Source organism: Chlorocebus sabaeus, chromosome 7, assembly GCF_047675955.1.
Source record: "Chlorocebus sabaeus isolate Y175 chromosome 7, mChlSab1.0.hap1, whole genome shotgun sequence".
Lineage (NCBI taxonomy): Eukaryota > Metazoa > Chordata > Mammalia > Primates > Cercopithecidae > Chlorocebus > Chlorocebus sabaeus.
In genome coordinates this window covers 118,928,277-118,949,826 of record NC_132910.1, presented here as the reverse complement: position 1 = coordinate 118,949,826, position 21,550 = coordinate 118,928,277, and the positions used below count along the sequence as shown (strand labels likewise).

General features: G+C 36.4%; 1 protein-coding gene across 3 annotated transcripts in view; it reads left to right on the top strand.

The window, feature by feature from the left end:
* DDX60 (DExD/H-box helicase 60) overlaps positions 1–21,550 on the top strand; it is a 115,433-nt gene that overhangs the window by 29,519 nt on the left and 64,364 nt on the right. For all 3 annotated transcript variants that reach the window (XM_073017710.1, XM_008000220.3, XM_008000223.3), the window contains exons 9-19: positions 1,559–1,700; positions 2,659–2,814; positions 4,443–4,548; positions 5,017–5,132; positions 6,358–6,518; positions 9,399–9,654; positions 14,397–14,563; positions 15,066–15,224; positions 16,500–16,649; positions 17,186–17,305; positions 18,440–18,535. In XM_073017710.1, the coding sequence (XP_072873811.1) occupies positions 1,559–1,700; positions 2,659–2,814; positions 4,443–4,548; positions 5,017–5,132; positions 6,358–6,518; positions 9,399–9,654; positions 14,397–14,563; positions 15,066–15,224; positions 16,500–16,649; positions 17,186–17,305; positions 18,440–18,535 (1,629 nt within the window). The remainder of the gene's footprint in view (positions 1–1,558; positions 1,701–2,658; positions 2,815–4,442; positions 4,549–5,016; positions 5,133–6,357; positions 6,519–9,398; positions 9,655–14,396; positions 14,564–15,065; positions 15,225–16,499; positions 16,650–17,185; positions 17,306–18,439; positions 18,536–21,550) is intronic.

Sequence of the window (21,550 nt, the reverse complement as noted above, 5' to 3'; positions counted from 1 at the left end):
CAGCGAGAGGTAAGTAGGGATGAATAGCAGTGGGCAATTTTAAAAGTTATTTAAGGTGAAGAATGACAAGTTTAGTGTTTGAGTGTGGGGAATGAGGGAAAGGAAAGAGTCAAATAATTCCTAGACCCCTGGCTTCAGCATTTGTGGGGATGCTGCCATTGTATGAAGGGCATGTTAGTGGGGAAGGATCATGAGTTTCTTTTTTGGAAATATCAGGTTTAAAGTGCCAAAGAAATGTCCACATGGAGATATCTAGTAAACAATTTGAAATAATGGTTTGGACTTAGAAGGGTGGAATGGGCTGGAGATAAGGTTTAGGAATCATTACTCTATGGATGTTAATTGAGGCTCTGCTAAGACATGAAATTATTTTGGAAGAGAGATATGGTAAGAGAGCTGAGGACAGGGAGCTCAAATATTCCAATATTAAACACTTAATTATGGGTTGAGACACTGGCAAAATACACCGAGAAGGAACTACTTAGATAAATGGGAATAAAATCAAGGAGAATGGGTTTTCCTGAAGGTCAAAGGAACTGGGCAGTTCAAAAGGTGGATGTGGTTAATAGTATCAGCTGCTATAGAAGACTGTAATAGGTTGAGGACTGAAAATACATTGATTTTAATGAAACAGAGCTCACAGTTGATCATAATTAAGAGACTAAGGTCTAGGTTATACTTTTAGCTAACAGAAAACATTAGTTTTTAATTAGACATAACAATGATCCTCTTGTGTCCTCATTTTGCAAAGGAAAAACTTGAACTCAGCTATGTGGTCCATGAGCACAGCTAATGAATGATCAAGTTGAGATCTGACTTCACTCTGTCTAGCTTCCAAATATTTGCCCTATGGAGTAACAGCTGATCAGCCCATAGTCAGCCATCCTTCCTGCCTTTCCCATACTCCATGCCTGATTTTTGGTAACACTCTGTAGCCTGAAGTGTAATTTCATGTAGCCCCTAATCTTTTCACAATAAAAGAAATTTTTGACATTTTTTGAGGCCTCTTGAGAAAGCAACTAATCTAATCGTGGAAGGGATCGTTCCATGAGGTTTACTCTGAATCTTGAAGCATGGAGACCAACCAGGTAGGTGGATGGCAATCTTAAAAGTTTGAAGGATTCAGCATCTTCTAGTTTCCTGAACACTCAAACACATTTTTTTAAAATGCTCTTTTGACCTAAAAGTTAAAACTGAATATATTAAAATCTAAATAAAGAACAGAAGCACATTTCAAAGCAGAAGTATTTCTGTAGCTTTGGGATTCTATCTGTGGGTAACAGTGTGAGAAAAATACTATTTTAAGAGTCAAATGCAGATTTCCTTGATTCAGGATAAATAACTATACAAAATGCATTTTTGGATCAGTTTTTATTTTATTTTATGCTTTAATTCCTTAAGGTGTAAAGCATTCACCATTACCCAGCCTGAATGGGCTTACATTAACAAGAATTGGAATGACCCTGCCCACTGCCTTTCAGTTCAAAAGCATATGAACCCTATAGTTTATTGCTAATATGAATATTGCCAATAATTTAGTTTTCTTTTCAATTTTCAGAAAAAATGGTGTGAATATTTCATCTTAAGAAATATACATACTTTTGAATTTTGGAATCTGAATTTAATTCACCTTTCTGACTTAAGTGATGAGCTTTTGTTGAAGAATATTGCTTTTTACTATGAAAATGAAAATGTAAAAGGTACCATCTCAGTATATTAATCATTATACTTGCATCCACAGATAAACTTTATAAGGAATTTAAAACTACAAAATAATTTTTCTGTACTTCCAACATATAACATAGCAATTATTTTCATCTTTGTTCACATATGTATGTAATATTTTAGTTACAGTCAGAGGGAATGCTGTATTTTAAAATATGTTTTTCACTTAATATTACATTGAAAGTATTTCAGGAGAAAATATATGTTTGTGTGTCCAGCATTTTCAGTTAATTTCAAAAGTCGAACTTTTCATTTAAATGTGCGCATATTTCTTCATAAAATTTAATTAGTTTAATTATTTCACTACTATTGAGATATTTAGGAAATTTAATTTTTTTCTAAAAGATAAGGCTAATTTGTATGTTTTTATATGTAATTTGTTTTTCTTTCTTTAAAATCTTTTCTTAGGGTAAGGTTTCTGATGTTTCCTAATAGTAAAACCAAACGATACAAAACAAAAACATATTTGGACAGAACTCTGTCTGATTGAACATTATTGAAGCTGTGATGTGGTTCCTTCATATTGTAATCATTGTAATGAATTAACTGCATATAAACTTAACAATCCTTTACCAATTTTCTCATCTCTCAAAAATTAAAGTTTTTATTCTGTTTTGTTGGTTGTAAAGTTATGTGTGGCATAACATTTTTATTACCTTAAAGAGAAGTTAAATGTTCACGATGCATTTTGTGAGATAATATACTTACAAAGTAACTTAGTTATTAAAATGAAAAACAAGATAAACTTTACGATCTGTATCTCGTAGTCAACACTAGTGACCATTTTCATTTATGTCCAGTGTGGAAGTCACCAAAAATTTCACTATGTGGAAAGTATTTCAGAATTCCATGAATTTACTCAAAATGTGACTAATGATTCTTTGTATGGGTGTGGATGGCTTCTACTATTTAGTGTTTTTAATTGTTATGTAGGCCTACATTTGAATTTGGGAGATACCATTATGAAAGATTATGAATATCTCTGGAATACCGTATCAAAGTTGGTCAGAGACTTTAAGGTTGGACAGCCATTTCCTCTGAGAACAACAAAATTTCGTTTTCTTGAAAAGAAACCATCACCAATCAAAGGTAATAAATTTCTCAATTAATCTGAAATGAAAACATTATTCCTCTGAAAATGTTTAGGAAATACCACTAATTCAATGCTGCAAGTATAAATAATTTTCTGGCACTTGAATTTTAATAATAAAAATAAATTACCTTTATTCTTATATCCTTGGAGTGGTATGCTATGACTATAATTATGAAGATTTACATTTTGCTTATAATTAATATTGTTTCAATTAAAAAACACAGGCAAACATATGTGACTTCCATTTCTAGCAATATGGCAGTTATAGCTCAACAGAAAAATCTGTTTGTGTAAAGCACTTGAGATGCTGAGTAAGAGACACCAAACATCTTTTTGTATCATTATAGCTAAGCTCAAAACATCCTAGGGGCTGAAAAATTTAGAGAAGGCCACATGGGCTCTCCGCCTCTTTTAAGCAGCAAGTTGCAGGGGCTTAAATAAGAAAGGATCCGAACAGACACAGGCACAGGGAGCACCAGGAGGATCCCAGGCAGAGCAATGGTGGTTTACCTGGAATCATGAACCAGACATTCAATAGAATACAAAGTCATTCATTTGTCTATTATCATCATATACATGATATGTAATATCTATCTGTCTATCTATCTATCTATCTATCTATCTATCTATCTATCTCGTGTGTGTGTGTGTGTGTGTGTGTGTATAAAATCAAAGAGGACCCAAAAGAATACTGTAATCATATCAAATAATTTCATTACCATCTGTATTTTCCCTACTTCTTTTTTATTTCATTTCATGAAAATCTATATATATGTGTATGTATATGTATATAGATATATAATCTCTGAGGCTTCCATCGTCAAACTCTTTGTCTTATAATAAGGAATAATAAAAGGAATTCACATTTGAAAATAAAAGACATGGATATTTTTCTTTATCTTCCTTCCTTCCTCCCTCCCTCCCTCCTTCCCTCCCTGCGTGCTTGCCTGCCTTTCTCTCTCTTTCTTTGCTTTGCTTGCTTGCTTTCCTTCCTTCCTTCCTTCTTTCTCCTTCCCTTCTTCTTTCCTTCCATCTTTCCTCCTTCCTCCTTCCCTCCCTACCTCCCTCCTTTCTTTCTCTTTCTTTCTTTCATTCTTTGCTTCTCCTTCCTTCCTTCCTTCCTCCCTTCCTTCCTTCCTCCCTTCCTCCCTTCCTTCCTTCCTCCCTTCCTCCCTCCCTTCCTTCCTCTCTTCCTTCCTTCCTTCCTTCCTTCCTTCCTTCCTTCCTTCCTTCCTTCCTTCCTTCCTTCCTTCCTCCCTCCCTCCCTCCCTCCCTCCCTCCCTTCCTTCTTTCCATCTACCTACCTGATTTATCCATATATCATCTGTCTACTTACCCATCCATGCATCTATCCATCCACCCATCCACGCATCCATTCACCCACCCATCCCCCATGCATATCCACATATATGCCAAAATGCTGTCTAATTCTTTATACTCTACTGTGTTCCAAAGTGTTTTACTGTGGGAAAAACTTTATGAGAAGGGCTGAACTTGATACATGTAAATAAGATTAATGTAAAATGTTTTTAATGTGAGTTTTAGAAACTAATATGTAATATTCCTGTCTGAAAGTTTTACATTTGACCTAGTCTCAGTTTTTTTTTTGTTTGTTTGTTTACAGACAGCGCCAATGAAATGGTGCCCAATTTGGGTTTTATTCCAATGTCATCTTTTGTGGTTGATAAATTTGCTGGAGATATTTTGAAAGATTTGCCTTTTCTAAAGAGGTATAAGACCAAAACTGTGCCTCAATAAATACTTGTATGGAATACATGAGTTACTCAACAAGGATTATTTGAAATGCAGATGATTAGAGTACATTACATGTAGTATGTGTTTGTAATACATAATGAATTTAAAATCAAAATTTTCAATGCCTTTTGGCCATTACTATGTAAAAATCTGTATAGTTTTTAATTTTAGAATAAGTCACTACAGCTGCATATTTTAAATTAATGAATTAATGAATGCATATTAATTGATATTGATGAGACTGTCAGAGACATGGAGTAGATTTTGATTTATTAAACCTCTAATAAACTTCTCTTTGGATTCTACCACCCCACATCATATTGCAGAAAGAAGAAGGGGAGCTATGATTTTCAAAAATATTATAAAATAAAATCTGTGCTATGTTATATTTAGAAGTGTGCAATTTAAAATATGCTTTTTTTTTTTTTTTTTTTGTCTCGCAGTGATGATCCTATTGTTACTTCACTGGTTAAACAAAAGGAATTTGATGAACTTGTGCACTGGCATTCTCATAAACCCCTGAGTGATGATTATGACAGGTCCAAGTGTCAGTTTGATGGTGAGCTCTGTGACTCTAATGAAATAAATTTAAATCTACTTTACTCTCTGCCTTTTGTTTTATAGTGGAAAATTATCATATCATGAGACACAAATTAAATTTTTTTGAATAAAAATAGTCTACAAGATATTCAGATGTGCATTGGGAAAGATGGTAATGAAAAATTCTCTTTTTCTTCGTTGATAGTCATATGCATGTAGATATGTATGTGTTTTAGGAGGAAGTGCTAGAAGTTGTTTTAAGGAAAGATGGTTTGTAGTTTAAGCAATGTATGTATTCCTTGGTGTCAAATATATTGAGACCATAGTATTTCAAGCAATTTTAACTGTTTCATACAACCCAATTGGCTGCATGTAATAAGCACCAGCATTCTATCTGCCTTCATGCTCAGGGTGGTTGAAACTACAAAAGGAGGCCCATGAAACTGCTAACAGTGGATCAACAGAGACTGAATTTAGGATGTTGTCTTCATCTCAACTTTCTGTATCCCTATGCTTACTCCCAGCCCCCTTAGAATTGACAAAACTTACTCTGAGAATAACCTAGGAGTAGGCATATCAAGTATGCTCGTATGAAGTACTTATTAGCCTGGGTATGTAAAAAATGACCAAGGTGTTGGGGGGATACTTTAGATGAACCATTAACATGCTTCAGAGTGGTTTGGTTTGATGTATATATTTACAGACATAGAAAAATTATCTTAGTTATTTCATTTCTGTGAGTATTATGGAGGTAAGAGGGTAAGGCATACCTTGATTACTGGGACTTCTTACGTTATGAGATTTTACCATTGCAGCTGCCATGCTCTGGGCTCTGGCTCTGTGGCTATGGTCTGGAGTAAGGATTTTTTCTATCCAGTGATGCAAGAAGCCAGAATATCTTAGATAGTTGTCTTCTTGCCTCTGCCTCTACCTCCTTCTTAAACTAATTCACAGGGCAGAGGACATACGTAATGCCTGGAATCTGTCATTTTTTTTGTTGCACTCTGATACCTGATTTAGGAGGTAGACCATAAAAGTGTGTTTTGTCACTTCCACCCTTTGAATAAGAGAAAGAATTATTATCCATAGATAACTTGATTTTACATTCTCTCTTTAAGAAAGATAATAAGATTAAATTACTTTTCCACTAATTTAACTAGTGGATGTGGGATAATATGAAGGATTGATGAGAATGCTATTGAAAAACTATAATAAAGTTACATTTTAAGTCTTTTCTTTTTCAGAAAAATCTAGAGACCCTCGTGTTCTTAGATCTGTGCAAAAGTATCATCTTTTCCAACGGTTTTATGGGAATTCATTAGAAACAGTCTCTTCGAAAATCATCGTGACTCAAACTATTAAGTCAAAGAAGGATTTTAGTGGGCCCAAGAGCAAAAAGGCACACGTAAGTTCTATACGTTCTATCAAATTAAAAAAAATTTCTTTTTCTTTTCTCAAGTTGATATTTGTTATCCCTTTGGTGGTTTCTTTTTATATAATGCTTTTTCTTTATATATATATATGTGTGTGTGTGTATATATATATGCATGTATTTTTATATATGATTACTTATTCTTTTACCTCTTGCTGAAAAAGCCTAACCTGCATTAAAAAGTTGTAATGGTATTCTATACATAACGTATGTATCTATTTGAAGAATAATTAAGTGACTAAAGTTTTGAGTTTAGAAATTTTAAACTAACATTAAAAATATAGTTGTTCATTAGTTAATGACAGTGAAAATCTTTTTCATATAGGTAGTAAAAATAGATATGAAATGTTTGTCTACTTTTTTCTAAATTATAAAGAGTATTTACACTTTTCCAAAGTATTTAAATGATTGATCAGTCCACCACATTTTGTGAGTGGAAGGTTAGAACTCTCCATTTCCTCTTTCTGTGTGGGTTGGACTCCTGCAACCTTACCTTTTTCTTTCTTGGGATGTCGTTTTTCTACTCTTTTCCCAGGAGACATAACTGTGGAATGGAATACAAGGAGTAAATAAGAAAAGTTCCAATCTATTTCTGGAATAATAATACTAATAGTTTATGATCTAAAATTATCAGTTGATAATTCCTGCAACATTAATGTCTAAGTACAGATATTTTTATATTAAAACAGAATTTTCTGATTATTTGACTTTAGAGACAGTTCATAAAGGTTTCCATCTTAAACAAATGGAAAAGTCGTCAGGCTTTAGTATCTTTCTGTGGGCCTCAAAGTTGGGGATTTGGTAATGGCATTTATTTTCACAAAAAGTTTCTCTTGAGATGAAAGGTTTTAATATATTAGAGAAAGTACCAACTTAACAAAACCAATCACAAATAAAGATATTTGTCACATATCTACCTTAACAAATTGAAATAAACATGGTGAAGTTATCAGGAATGAAACATATAAAGACCTCAAAAAATACTTTTATTCTCACTTCTGAATAATTACTTTTGTGAACATTTTGGCAAGATCAGGAAAATGTGCATCTCTTTGTCAAGCCTTCAGTGGACATTTCAGAACTCCAAGAGACAGATAGTTCATCAGTTCAAGGGCTTGTATTTTCTACTCAAGATAACATCAAAAAATAATCACAAATTACTCTAAAAGGTTCTCAGACGTTCTGTGAAGGCTCTATTCTTCAACTGCTTCAAAAGTTTAAGCAGTTGGGCTGTCCCATCTTTTGTTTTAAGAGCCAAAGAGAAGCCTCTCTGAGCCCAACTATGTTATCATTGTTTCTCTCCTCCTTTTCCTTTTTGTAGCCAATTGTATTGTCAGTGAGACTATTTAATTGAACATTTACTTTTTTATTTTTGGGTGACAAAAAGCTACTGCTTTTCAGTTACATTTGTTGTTGTTGTTTTGAGAGATGTTATGAAATGGTAAATTTGCAGAAATTCTTGTCACATAATACAATGTATGAAAATAGAAAAATCTACATGACAAAGGGTCAAAGGTAACCCTTGTACTATTGAGACAGAACCATGCTAAATTGGCCCAACACAGCAAATTAGGAAGATAAACACTGGGAAAGCTCAAATATTATTGATTAGAAGGATTTGTTTCTAATTTAGAGAGTGATGACAACTAAAATTGACTTCATTATAGGCAGGCATTTACAGATTAATTTCATGACTAACAGAGTGGAAGATGTGTTGGAATCCTCTTGCTAATACAACAATTCTCTAATTTGTCTTTGTAGATTAATGAGTCAGGTTGGTAAAAGCATGGTAAAAGTGGGCCCATACTATGTTTAAGTTAATTGGAAGCGCTTATTGAGGAAGAGAAAATCAGTTGTATTTGTGGTGTTCCTCTTATCCACTCCTCTTCTTCCTCTTTCCTTATTCACTCATCAAACATTATGGATTAAATGCTTTGTGCTTGAGACATACAGACAACAAAGGCACATTCCTGTCTCAGGATCTCAATCAAGAGAGGAGGAATGGCAAATGAAATTACAACTACAGTTTGTGCTAATGAGTGCTTCAATAGATGTCTGAGCAGAGGAAGAATACATGACTTAGACTTGGGAGAGTCAGGGAAAGCTTCAGGGAGGAAATATATTAAACAAGTAGAGAATAGGGAGGTGATGTGGGAAGAATGGAAGAGGACAGGCGATTCCAGAGGGAGCAGTAGATATCATAGCATGGAGACATGAAAAGAGAGGTGGCCTCTTGTCTCTGATTTTGTGACATTAACTCTTCTTCTTTTTTTTTTTTTTTTTTTTCCTGAGACGGAGTCCTGCTCCATTGCCTAGACTGGAGTGCAGTGGCCCAGTCTCGGCTCACAGCTACCTCTGCCTCCCGGGTTCAAGGGATTCTCATGCCTCAGCCTCCCAAGTAACTGGGACTACAGGAGTGTGCCACCACGCCCAGCTAATTTTTGTATTTTTAGTAGATAAGAGGTTTCACTATGTTGGCCAGGCTGGTCTGAAACACTTGGTTTCAGGTGATCCGCCAGCCTCAGCCTCCCAAAATGCTGGGATTACAGGTGTCAGCCACCATGCCCAGCAGCATTTACTCTTTTATTTATTAACCATACCACTCACAAATCTAGAAAATTATCTACAGAGAGCCTTTATACTCCCTAAATTAAATTGTCATAAGTTATAAATTAACACAGGCTTAATTTCCAAAAGAAAAAAAAGAAGTTTTTCACATCTACTCAGAATGGGATGATGATCAAAGTCATCAATACACCCTTACTATTGTCTCACTCATGACCTCTTATCTTGGAATATTTTCAGCTTATTTTAAGAGATGCTTTTTTTTTTTTTTTTTTCCCTTTGGGGCAGGAGACCAAGGCTGAAATAATTACTAGAGAGAATAAGAAAAGGTTATTTGCCAAGGAAGAACAAAAGGAAGAGCAAAAGTGGAATGCTTTGTCATTTTCTATTGAAGAGCAAATGAAAGAGAATTTATACTCTGGAATAAAAAACCTGGAAGACTTTTTGAAATCCTGTAAAAGTAGCTCTGTGAAACTTCGGGTTGAAATGGTGGGATTAACTGCTTGCTTGAAAGCCTGGAAAGAACATTGCCGAAGTGAAGAAGGTATGTGATTCTGTTTTCTTATTTCGGTGAGTTGGAGAATTAATACAAATGTAATAATGATAGTTGCCATTTATTAACTGGAAATTTGTGTTAGAAGACTTACATGCACTATCTTATTTTATGTATTATTACCTTTAATATGTTCTAAGACCCACAATGGTTGCCTGAAACTGTGGATAGTACCAAATGCCATGTATACTGTTTTTTCCTGTGCATACATATGTATGATAAACTTTAATTTCTAAATTAGGTACAGTAAGAGATTAATAACAATAACTAATAATAAGAGAATAATTACAACAATATACTATAATAAAAGTTGTGTAAATATGGTCTCTCTTCTTCAAAATACCTTATTGTACTATACTCACTCCTTTTCTCCTTGTGAGAATGTGAGATGGTAAAATGGCTACATGATGAGGTGAAGTGAGGTGAATGATGAACTCTATTGTTGACCTTCTGATGATAAAACAGAAGGAGGATCGTCTGCTTCAGGCGATCCTTGCATCATTAAGCCATGAGGGAGTGAATGACTGATGTTAGGAGCAGATGATATTGATGATTGGGGTCCTCCATGGTTGAAAGAGTTTTGCTGAAGTCTTTTAGAAGAATAACATTAGCAGTAACTGTTGTCATTTTTTTTTTCTTTGGAGGGGGGATGGAGTCTCACTCTGTCACCCAGGCTGGAGTACAGTGGCACCATCTCGGCTCACTGCAACCTCCGCCTCCCGGATTCAAGCAATTCTTCTGCCTCAACCTTTCGAGTAGCTGGGACTACAGGTGCATGCCACCATGCCCAGCTAATTTTTAGTAGAGACGAGGTTTCACCATATTGGCCAGGCTGGTCTTGAACTCCTGACTTTGCAATCCACCCACCACAGCCTCCCAAAGTGCTGGGATTACAGGCATGAGCCATTGTGCCTGGCCACGGTTGTCACTCTTTAACTTATCAAAGTGTTTCTGTGAAGGTTGCAATTCTTTTGTGATTTTATGGGTGACTTTAATGCTGTATTCTATCTGAGAATTGTGTTCCATATTTTTTCTTTTAATATCTATGTAATTTGAAACACCAGCAAATTCAGGTTCTGCTTCAGGTTCTTCTTCATCTTCCTCTCTAGATGACTCAATAAGTTCTTCCATTTCCTCATTTGTTAATATTTCCTAATGAACTTCAATATGTTGTTTCACTTCTTTATCAAACACGTTGGCAGATCTCTCTCTATCAATTAGTCTTGCTGCATGAATTATTTTCCTAACTTCTCCATTGATCCCCAAGAAGTCTTGAAAATCACTCAGGACTTCACTCCATACATTCTTCCAGCAGGCATTTCTAGTTTTTTGGTTTAATTAATCCATTGCATCTTTGGAGAGTGTTATTGCGTCAGCAATAATGAATAATTTCCAGCACCTTATCATGTTCAGATTGGGGTCTGCATCAGTTGCTGATTGAATGTAATCAAACACCAGGCAGGTGTATGTGGCTTTGACAAACTGAATGATGCCATAATCAAGGCACTGAAGCAGTGAGTTTGTATTTGGAGGTAAAAATACAATCTCAATATTTTCATTTTCAACAAAAACAGATTTGGGATGGCTAGGTGCATTGTCTAGTATTCCAAGCTTTCCTCTTTCAAGTATTTTTTCACTTCTGGGAAGAAGCATTGGTAGAACCTTTCCATAAAAATGTTGACTGTCATTCACTTTCTGATTATGTTGCCAGAACACAAGCAGATAATGTTTGCTTCTGTTTTTGAGAGTGTATGGCTTCTTCATTCTGCATGCTACGCCTGTCTTTATTATATGCACTGCAGCGTTGCCACCTCGTACCAGTGTTAATCTATCCTTCCATGTTTTATGTCTTGGTGCCTCCTTTGGACTTTTAAGAATATAGGTTCTATTGGGCATCTTCTTGCAGAAGAGCCTGGTTTCATCACAATTAAAACCTTGCTTTGGATGGTATCCTTTCTTTCTAACCAACTTCTTCAACTCTGCCAGAAATGTGACAGCAGCTTCTTCATTGGCAGATGGAGCCTCTTCAGTCAGTAGTTTTTTGTTTTGTTTTGTTTTGTTTTTGAGATGGAGCCTCGCTCTGTCGGGACCAGACTGGAGTGCAGTGGCATGATCTTGGCTCACTGCAACCTCCGCCTCCTGGCTTCAAGCGATTCTGCTGCCTCAGCCTCCCGAGTAGCTGGAACTACATGCACACGCCACCATGCCCAACTCATTTTTATATTTTTACTAGAGATGGGATTTCACCATGTTGGCATGTTGGCCAGGATCATCGATCTCTTGACCTCATGATCCGCCCACCTTGGCTTTTCAAATTGCTGGGATTACAAGCATGAGCTACTGCGCCTGGCCCTCTTCAGTGTTTTTTATACTTTTCAGTCCAAACCTATTCTCAAATTTGTTTAACCATCCTATATTTGAAGAAAATTGGTCATTGTCACTCGTTTTGGAGGATGCCTTGCTGAAGTCTTCATACAGATTCAATGCTTTCAGGTGCAACATGTTTCCATCACCTGGAAAATATTTTCTATTTATGCCTTCCACCTTCTATCTTAACTAAGCACTTATCAAACACTGTGACCAAAACTTTTACCATTTGAGGTGCAACAGAAAAAATGGCACAGATTTCTTTTTTCTTCTTCACAACTTAATGGATAAAAGATTGTTTCTGAGTGTAGATCTTAGCAACCTCAGCATGTGAGTTTTTCTTTACTTATTAAGTCAAGAACTTTCATGTTTTCACTTAAAGAAAGCACTTTATGGCTTCTTTTTTGGCATATCTGAATTGCCAACATCACTTATTTTGCAGTTTGGGGCCATTTTAATAAAGAAGGGTTATTGAACACCAACACTGAGGCATCAGTGCAGTCAATCTGATCATCAAGGTGGCTACTAAGTAACTAATGGGAATGTGTTATCTACAGTGTGAACATGGGGACAAAGGAAGAATTCATGTCCTGAGCAGGACAAAGTGAGACGGTGCGAGATTTCATCACACAACTCAAAATGGTGTGCAATTTAAAAACATATGAATTATGTATTTCTGGAATTTTTCATTTAATAATTTTGAACCACAGTTTAGCTTAGATCCCTGACACCGCCAATAAAAGGAAAATTTTGTATTTTATCAACGAGTAATGAAATCTCAGAGAGGGTCCAAAGGGCAAATGTATAGCACATTCATAAGCACCTTCAAAGACAGGTGCAAAAAGAACAACTTATAAAGTTGGGGACATGGTTAAGGGAACCAACAAAAATGATGAGGCACCTAGGAAGAATCCGTCATTCACCTTTGAGACCAATGAGTAAACATTTCCTTTGTGGGTAACACTGTATTTATGCTTCCCTGGCACACTGAGTTCTTCCAAAGCTGCTGTGGATACCATGTGCTCTACTTTACAATTTCCATAACAGGTAGTAGAAGAGAAAAGAAGAGGCAGAAAGAGGAAGATACAGGTGAAATGGGAGCACATCAAGATGTGTAAATTCACAGCAAGTGAAATGATCTTGTTCCATAATACCTCCAAACTGACAGTTCTTCTGAGCAAACCTAGTTGATCTGTCAGTTTTGAGCATCTCCACACTTTGATCCTTTTAACACCTGACCTCCATGTTCTCTCCAACACCCTGACCACCCCCACACCTATTGTTTCTGCTGCTTAATTGGGAATGATCAAGTGTTATGCATTGTTTTTCTAAGTGAACTGCTCACTTAGAATAACAGTGCATAACAATCAGTATGAACTGTATTACATTTCCTTTGTAGCCTCTTACTGTATTCAGTAGGTGTTAGTTAATGTTGTTAAATAGGTGAAATATAGATGATTGATTAGAAGAAATCCTGACATAATAAGTATGAAATAATTAGCAGAGCAGAGGAACAAAAAGGATATGTATGAATATAAAACACTGGCCGGGCGCGGTGGCTCAAGCCTGTAATCCCAGCACTTTGGGAGGCCGAGACGGGCAGATCACAAGGTCAGGAGATCGAGACCATCCTGGCTAACCTGGTGAAACCTCGTCTCTACTAAAAAATACAAAAAACTAGCCGGGCGAGGTGGCGGGTGCCTGTAGTCCCAGCTACTCAGGAGGCTGAGGCAGGAGAATAGCATAAACCCGGGAGGCGGAGCTTGCAGTGAGCTGAGATCTGGCCACTGCACTCCAGTCTGGGCGACAGAGCGAGACTCCGTCTCAAAAAAAAAAAAACAAAAAAAACAAAAAAAAAGAATATAAAACACTGGAGAGAGATTAGCAATATCTAGAATGTGACAGTTGGAAGAGGTGGATTGAATTGAAGGCCTCGGTGATTACACCAAATGCTTATCTGTGGTCAACCATAGGACTCAATAAATGTTGCCAAGGTTTTAACCAGATATTTCAAGTCATAAAGATATTTTTCTTTGAACACAGTAGAGCAAGTTTGAAAATAAAAGATGGAGAAAGTACTTGTTATTCTTCCTAAACTTTTACAAACTTGAGCTTCTTTGATCTTATTTCTATTATGAACTATATATTTTTTCCCAACACTGATGTGGCTATGTCTCAGTAATCCACGGAGATGATGAGGTGTGGATAGTTGAACTTCAATTTTACTTTATTTGGCCCTTTCTACTCCAAAACCTCCCCTAATGCCAAGTAAGATAGTGAAGCCATCTAGGTGATTAATGTTGGATAATCAAATGAATTATTTTTGATGGTCTTTATGACAATTTTATTGTTTATTCTTTACCAAGGTAAAACCACGAAAGATTTAAGTATAGCTGTTCAAATGATGAAAAGGATCCACTCCTTGATGGAAAAATACTCAGAACTTCTACAAGAAGATGATCGGCAACTCATAGCCAGATGCCTTAAGTATTTAGGATTTGATGAGTTGGCAAATTCTTTACATCCAACTCAGGTAATATTATCGGAGTAGCTCAATTTCAACAGGGTAATTACTAGTTATACATAAAGTGTTTTGCAAATATAGTCATCTCTTCCAGATTTTTTTTTTTAACTGAAAATACTATTAGTAGTAGTAATCCAACTGCCCAATCTTGAAGTAATGCATAATTAGAAAATTTGTACAAATGCTTACCTGGACAAACATTAAATGCCAGATAATCTCTGCAGATCCTTAAAACTAACCATATACCTAATTGTAGCAAAACATCTCAAAACTATAGTGTGATTATTCAGTTATCTTTAAATATATCAGGTTGTAGCTACAAATATCATGATATATATTTGAAAATCTTGATGTCTACTAATTTTTTCTAGTTAAGACAATGATTTAAAAAATTTAAATTTAAAAGGAGGTAAAAAGCTTTTCACATAGAAACTGCTCAGTAATGTTTTACTTATTTAAATGGTATTCTAATTCAATGTCATTTTCAAAATGGACTTTTAAAATAATGCAGGATGCAGAAAATGATGTAAAAGTGAAGAAAAGGAATAAATATTCAGTTGGCATCGGGCCAGCTCGGTTCCAACTGCAATACATGGGCCATTATTTGATACGAGATGAGAGAAAAGACCCAGATCCCAGGGTCCAGGATTTTATTCCCGACACATGGCAGGTAATACTGCAAATGAAACAAAAATTACTGTATTTTTTTTTATTATATGTGATCTCAGAGGTTTCTCATTATTGTGCCTCTACTTATTATATTTGGTATGAACTTGTTGATGTCATTTAAAGATACCTTGTTATTTAAAATGTCAAATGTGGACATTTTTTCCCCATTTAAAGAAAGTGAGATTTTCTTTTATCATATAGACCATTTCCTTGGAGGTACATTAATGGTTTCATATGTTTAGCTCTAATGTTATCTCAGTGTCATCCAGCTGTATCATCATGGAGCAGCCTCCAGGTTTTCCCTGTGTCAATAGGATTTCATATGTAAATATATAAATGTGCATAGAGAAATCTGGATAGTTTAAATAGTAGGGACAATTGTTTAGATATTTACACATTGCATCTGTCACCATAGTAGCTATTCTAAAAATGTATATAAAATTAATATTGATGAATATAAAATTTAGAGGAAAAGGATGCATTTCTACATGCATTGAACCATACAAACTTGCTGATAAATTGAACATGTTTACCTACAGAAATGCAATTTTATAGCTTCAGTCTAATAGACTGCCCCCTTCAGAATCTTTCTTATGATGGTGGGGTAGGTTAAAAAAATGCATGCCACCTTTTCATGAATAGGAAGACCAGTTCCTTACTTCAGTGCAGGACAAGAGACAGTAATGCTCTCCATTAATTTCATTCACATTGTAACTCTTCTGATGCCCATTTCACTCTGAGGTGTGACCAGGAGTGGACTGGTTGGGGTTTTGAGTTGTTTTCCCACCTTCTACCTATTACATAGACTTATCATCATTCTTTTCGGGTAGTCAACATTCTTCGGCTGAAGGGATGGAGCTCTCCCATCCTGGCATTCTTCTATGTAGAAAGTAGAAGATCAGTAGCAAAATTAAGAATATTTGATGTTTCTTCTCCTCAGCTATTTTTTTCACCATCAGTAATATACATATTTTCTCTTTCTTAGAACTTAGTTTCTCAGCCGCACTTACTGAATAGCAAATAATTACAAGATGTTTTCTCAATAATAAGATATTTTGTTCAACATCCTCTCCATTTTTCACACATGAGACCCACCTTAAAGATGTTCAAAAGCATAAAAATGATCTCTTCTGAGAGAATGGCATGAGACCTTCAGATATACCGATAGATCCTTTGAGGTTCAGAAAATCGTATTGGAAGTCTATTAATATACTGTCTTTGTTTTGGTAACATATGGTTCACTTTCTTGACACGAATGGTACTCTGCACCCTGCAGCGAGAGCTCCTTGATGTTGTGGATAAGAATGAGTCTGCAGTGATCGTTGCCCCAACATCCTCGGGCAAAACCTATGCCTCCTACTACTGCATGGAGAAAGTGCTGAAGGAGAGCGATGATGGGGTGGTCGTGTACGTTGCTCCCACAAAGGTAGTGCTCAAGTGACTGTAATATTCTCTTTCGTTCCTGAACCTACTCTTTAAAAATAATGAACATGGTCACATGGTAGATCTAGTTCATTTTATTTTTTAACCTGCGTTTTCTAGTTCCAGTGTCTGAAGCTAAAATAACATACATATACATATACACATACATATACACACACACACAAACATATACATAAAATAACATATACATATTCAAACTTTAGACATCAGGGGAAAGTCACCAAATATAGGAGACACAATTTTTTTCTGATGCATAAGCAACATTTTCTATTTTTCCTTCTGATGAATACTTTTAAAATTTCATTTTACTTTAGGTTGAGGTTTATCAGTGAGGTTCGTATGCTGAGTCAACTATCTCAAAGAGAATATGTTAGTGTGTTTAGAGTGGTGGGTTGATGAAAGGGGTTAGTAAGCTTTCTGCACTGAAAGTAGGACACACTTTTAAGCAGTTCTTGTTGTCCTCTGATATTTCACCTCTCTCTATTATGTGACTAATGGATCTTTTTCTTTGTCAATCAGGCCCTTGTTAATCAAGTGGCAGCAACTGTTCAGAATCGTTTTACGAAAAATCTGCCAAGTGGTGAAGCTCTCTGTGGTGTTTTCACCAGGGAGTATCGTCATGATGCCTTAAACTGTCAGGTACGGTATTTTAATTAATAAGTGTGTTATCAAATTATATAACTGTACTTGTATGTCTCTTTGACTAGAAATTCAACATCTTCACAAGGCTTGTGAAAATAATTTCCTTGAATTTATGAAAGACAAAATACTTTTAGAGAAAATGTAATATTGTTACATTTCAAAGAGTGAGAACTAGAACTCATCTTTCTCTAAGGACGCTGACTTTTGGATTTCTGATTTCATTTATATTTTATGGCATTGTCTTGGTTTGTAAAGGGATTCAGAATGATCTGAAAATGCTATGTTATAGAAAACTAACAAATCTCAATTTTAAATCAATTACTTTTTCTTCATAAGTATCTATTAAGGATACTCATGATTTAGAAAATGTATTATGGATCGTATACCTGGTGCTAAATCATAGACAGTTTTCTCCCCTCCGAACTCACAGGTCAACAATTAAGACTAAATAAGAATGAACACGTGATTGTAGAAGAATGCATGGTAGACATGGAGATGTTCTACCCAGATTGCCTTTCAAAGAAGGACTTGATGTGGGGAGTGTGGTTAGGATAGATGCCAGCTATCAACTCTGCTCCCCCAGTTCTGCCGCCAGAGTCTATACTTTGCAACTGAGCTAAGCAGAAGTACAAACAGCAGGCTGCTGTGGCTCGATGTGGAACAACTCTGACAGCAGTCCTTACTCCAGAACTCCAAGCTAGGTTGGCAGAGGCTCCATCAGGCCTGCCTTGCAGTTAGGCTTCCTCCTCTGCTCATTCCTGCTTTCCTGCTCTTTTCACACTAGCTGATTCTTAATAAACAATCCAAACTCTATGTCAGTGTCAGGTTTTAAAGAATCAAACTTGTGACAATGAATAGTTTCTATTTTTAAACTCTGAATGCTCATAAACAAGGATGTAAACTTCAAATCTGATTTTCTACCATTTTTGACCTACCAAAATTTCAGTTTAATATGGTTCCAATGAATATGGCACAGTTTTGATGAAACCCTGAGTTCTCAGAAGCAATGTTATATGCCAATTATCAGCAGGTACATTCAGGACTCGTAAGTCTATCTTACATATTCTTGTAACTATGTCTACACATGGTAAGTGCTCAAAATGTTACTTCACACAATGTTATTCTTTGTAGGTACTTATTACAGTGCCTGCCTGCTTTGAAATTTTGCTGCTTGCTCCTCATCGCCAAAACTGGGTGAAAAAGATCAGATATGTTATATTTGATGAGGTAGGTTTGGTGTTCTTTCTTTGCTTCATTTCCTAGTGCACATTTGCATAGCAATGAAGATATTTGGTGTTTCAGGACATCTATCCCCTTGGATGGAGTTCAGATTGAGAAGGCCTCCTTTTTTTTTTGCTGAGTGATTTTTCCTGGGAATTACAGTTTTTTGGCTCCCTTTTCATGTTGTGACTCAATAGGGTAAAATGATGCACCCTACAGAATTCTGTATAGCAGTGGAATCTTTCACTGACAACTGTTTCAGGGAAAATAGAATTCAACCATTCTGGTACAAGTTCCCCTGGACAGAGATTTCAATCTAATCTTTGACCTCTAAAGTAAATAATTTTTGGCTCTAACAATGATGCCAGTTACATAAATTTTATCAGTCATGATCCCAACAGAAAATTCAATGACAGTCTTGAAATACAATAATTCAAGAAGGGTATTTTTCAAAGGTGTATGTATGTGAGGGAATCCTTAAGGGTTAGTGCAGTAATCTAGAACTAGTAGTTTACCCCTAGGCTTAAAGGAGCAAGGCGTGGAAGCATTTATGGAAACTCAAAACGAAATTCCAATTGAGCTGACCATGTTGTGAGGAACATAGCTGATTCAAGGTAGCTTTGCAGGAAAGGAGCCAATGGAAAAATGACCTCAGTCTCAGTCTCCGCGCTTCTTCTGATCTATGGCCAAGGCCCTCCATAGGCCAAACCCAGTAGAACCAGAAATCATAAGAGTCCTGTTGACGAAGTGCCTATAGGTCAGCTTCCCTAGGAAGAGACAGCAGAATAAAAAACAATGTAGATTTATAGCGATTTATTGGGGCAAATGGAAGATATTTTGCAAAGCTATATTGCAGCATTATTAGGAATGCTTATTGGTCAGGCATGGTGGCTCACACCTGTAATCCCAGCACTGTGGGAAGCCGAGGCGGGCAGATTGCCTGAGGTCAGGAGTTTGAAGCCAGCCTGGCCAACATGGTGAAACCCCATCTCTACTAAAAATACACAAATTAGCTGGGAGTGGTGGCAGGCGCCTATAATCTCAGCTACTCAGGAGGCTGAGGCAAGAGAACCTCTTGAAACCGGCAGGTGGAGGTTGCAGTGAGCTGAGATCGTGCCACTGCACTCCAGCCTGGGTACCAGAGTGAAACTCCATCTCAAAAAAAAAAAAAAAAAAAAAAAAAAAAGAAAAGAAAAGAAAGAAAAAAAAGGGGGAATATTTATTAAAAGAGATTTAAAACACGATAAGAAGATATATTCTTTGGCTCTGTGGAATTTTACATTCAAAGGGGAAAAGTTTAACAAATCTCTGTAACTTACCTTTTCCTTGTTATAAACTTGGAGCTACCAAATAGGCTGTGCTTTGGATTTCTTTGATACTGATTTATTATATTTATTTTTGGTTAATCTCATATTGCATCATGAAGGTCTTGAATATTATTGTTTTCAAAAATCCAACAAGTTTGTCTATGCAATCTAGAACTTTGAATTAAAATCTCATCTCAAAATTCTGAAGTGATATGATGATATGACTTTGGCTATTTCAGTTTTTCGAATTTTGTGTAAGGGATAAAACCGAAAGGTTTTAAAGGCTAATGTCTACTGGCAGAATCAGGGAAAAGTGCTATCTAGGGCAAAGCATAAGGTCAATATTTGATGGAGTGGTATTTTATCTCATCAGGACAAGCCCAAATGGGCAGTGGGTATGCATATTCTAATAGATAGATAATTTGACTTTGATAGTAAGTCTTTTCCAGTTGCTTGCCAGGTGTCATACTTTAATCTGTTAAATGAAGACCACAATTGAGACTCTCTTCTGGATCTAGTTTGATTTGCTCATCCATTCATTTACTCAGCAGATATTTAAGGAGTGCCTGCTCAGTGTTAGGCTTTGTGTCAGTGGCTAGGAATAGAATATTCAGGTCTAAGGTTACAGTTTACTTAATGCCTTATCTATTAGACACTGGAGCTGACAGCAGTTTAATCAAGAAAGAGGAAATAAACAAGTGAGCTCACAAATGATGATGCCAGCTCACGTTGGTACAAACTGTGAAGGGAGGGAGCAGGCTGCCATGACTGCAGTCATGGTAGGGTGTCAGGAGGAGGCAACTCTGGAATAGGTGGTCAAAAAAGTCTGTTTTATGGAGTGGCATTGAGCTGAACTCTACCGTGTGAATAAGTGAGGGTAAGAGTAATTTAAGCACAGGGAATAATATACATGAAAACTCTTGGGTAGGAAGGGTGAGTTCAAGGAACAAAGAAAAGGTCATTCTTTCTGGACCATAGTAAAGGTGGAGACAGTGGATTGAAATAAAGCCAGAGAGGCAGCAGTGGGCAAATGATGCCAGACATTATACATCCCATTAAGGAGTTTATATTTTATTTCACATGCAAAGGGAGTATATTAAAGCAATTTATTTAGTGACATGACTTGATATAGTTTATCTTTTTAAACCTTTTTTTTTTTTTTTTTTTTTTTTGAGACAGTGTCTCACTCTGTTGCCCAGGCAGGAGCGCAGTGGCGCCATCTCAGCTCACTGCAAGTTCCGCCTCCTGGGTTCACGCCATTCTCCTGCCTCAGCCTCCCGAGTAGCTGGGACTACAGGCACCCCCCACCATGCCCGGCTAATTTTTTTTTGTATTTTTAGTAGAGATGGGGTTTCAACATGTTAGCCAGCATGGTCTCGATCTCCTGACCTCGTGATCCGCCCGCCTCGGCCTCTTGAAGTGCTGGGATTGCAGGCATGAGCCACTGCGCCTGGCCAGCATTTTTATTTTGGCTGTGATGTGAAGAATTTAAGGGCAGGTAGGCAGTCTAGTATAGTAGTCAAGTGGATATTGTGGTAACGCTGCTGAGATGTGAGAGTAGCTAGGTTGGTGGTAGACATGAAGATAAATGCATTGAGTTGAAAGAAATTTTTGAAAGTAAAGTAAAGCAGAATTGTTGGTGAATTGGTTGTGGGGATTTTTAATATTTCTTTAAACTTGGCATGGTCACTTAAAGGCGATGGGAAGGCGTGCA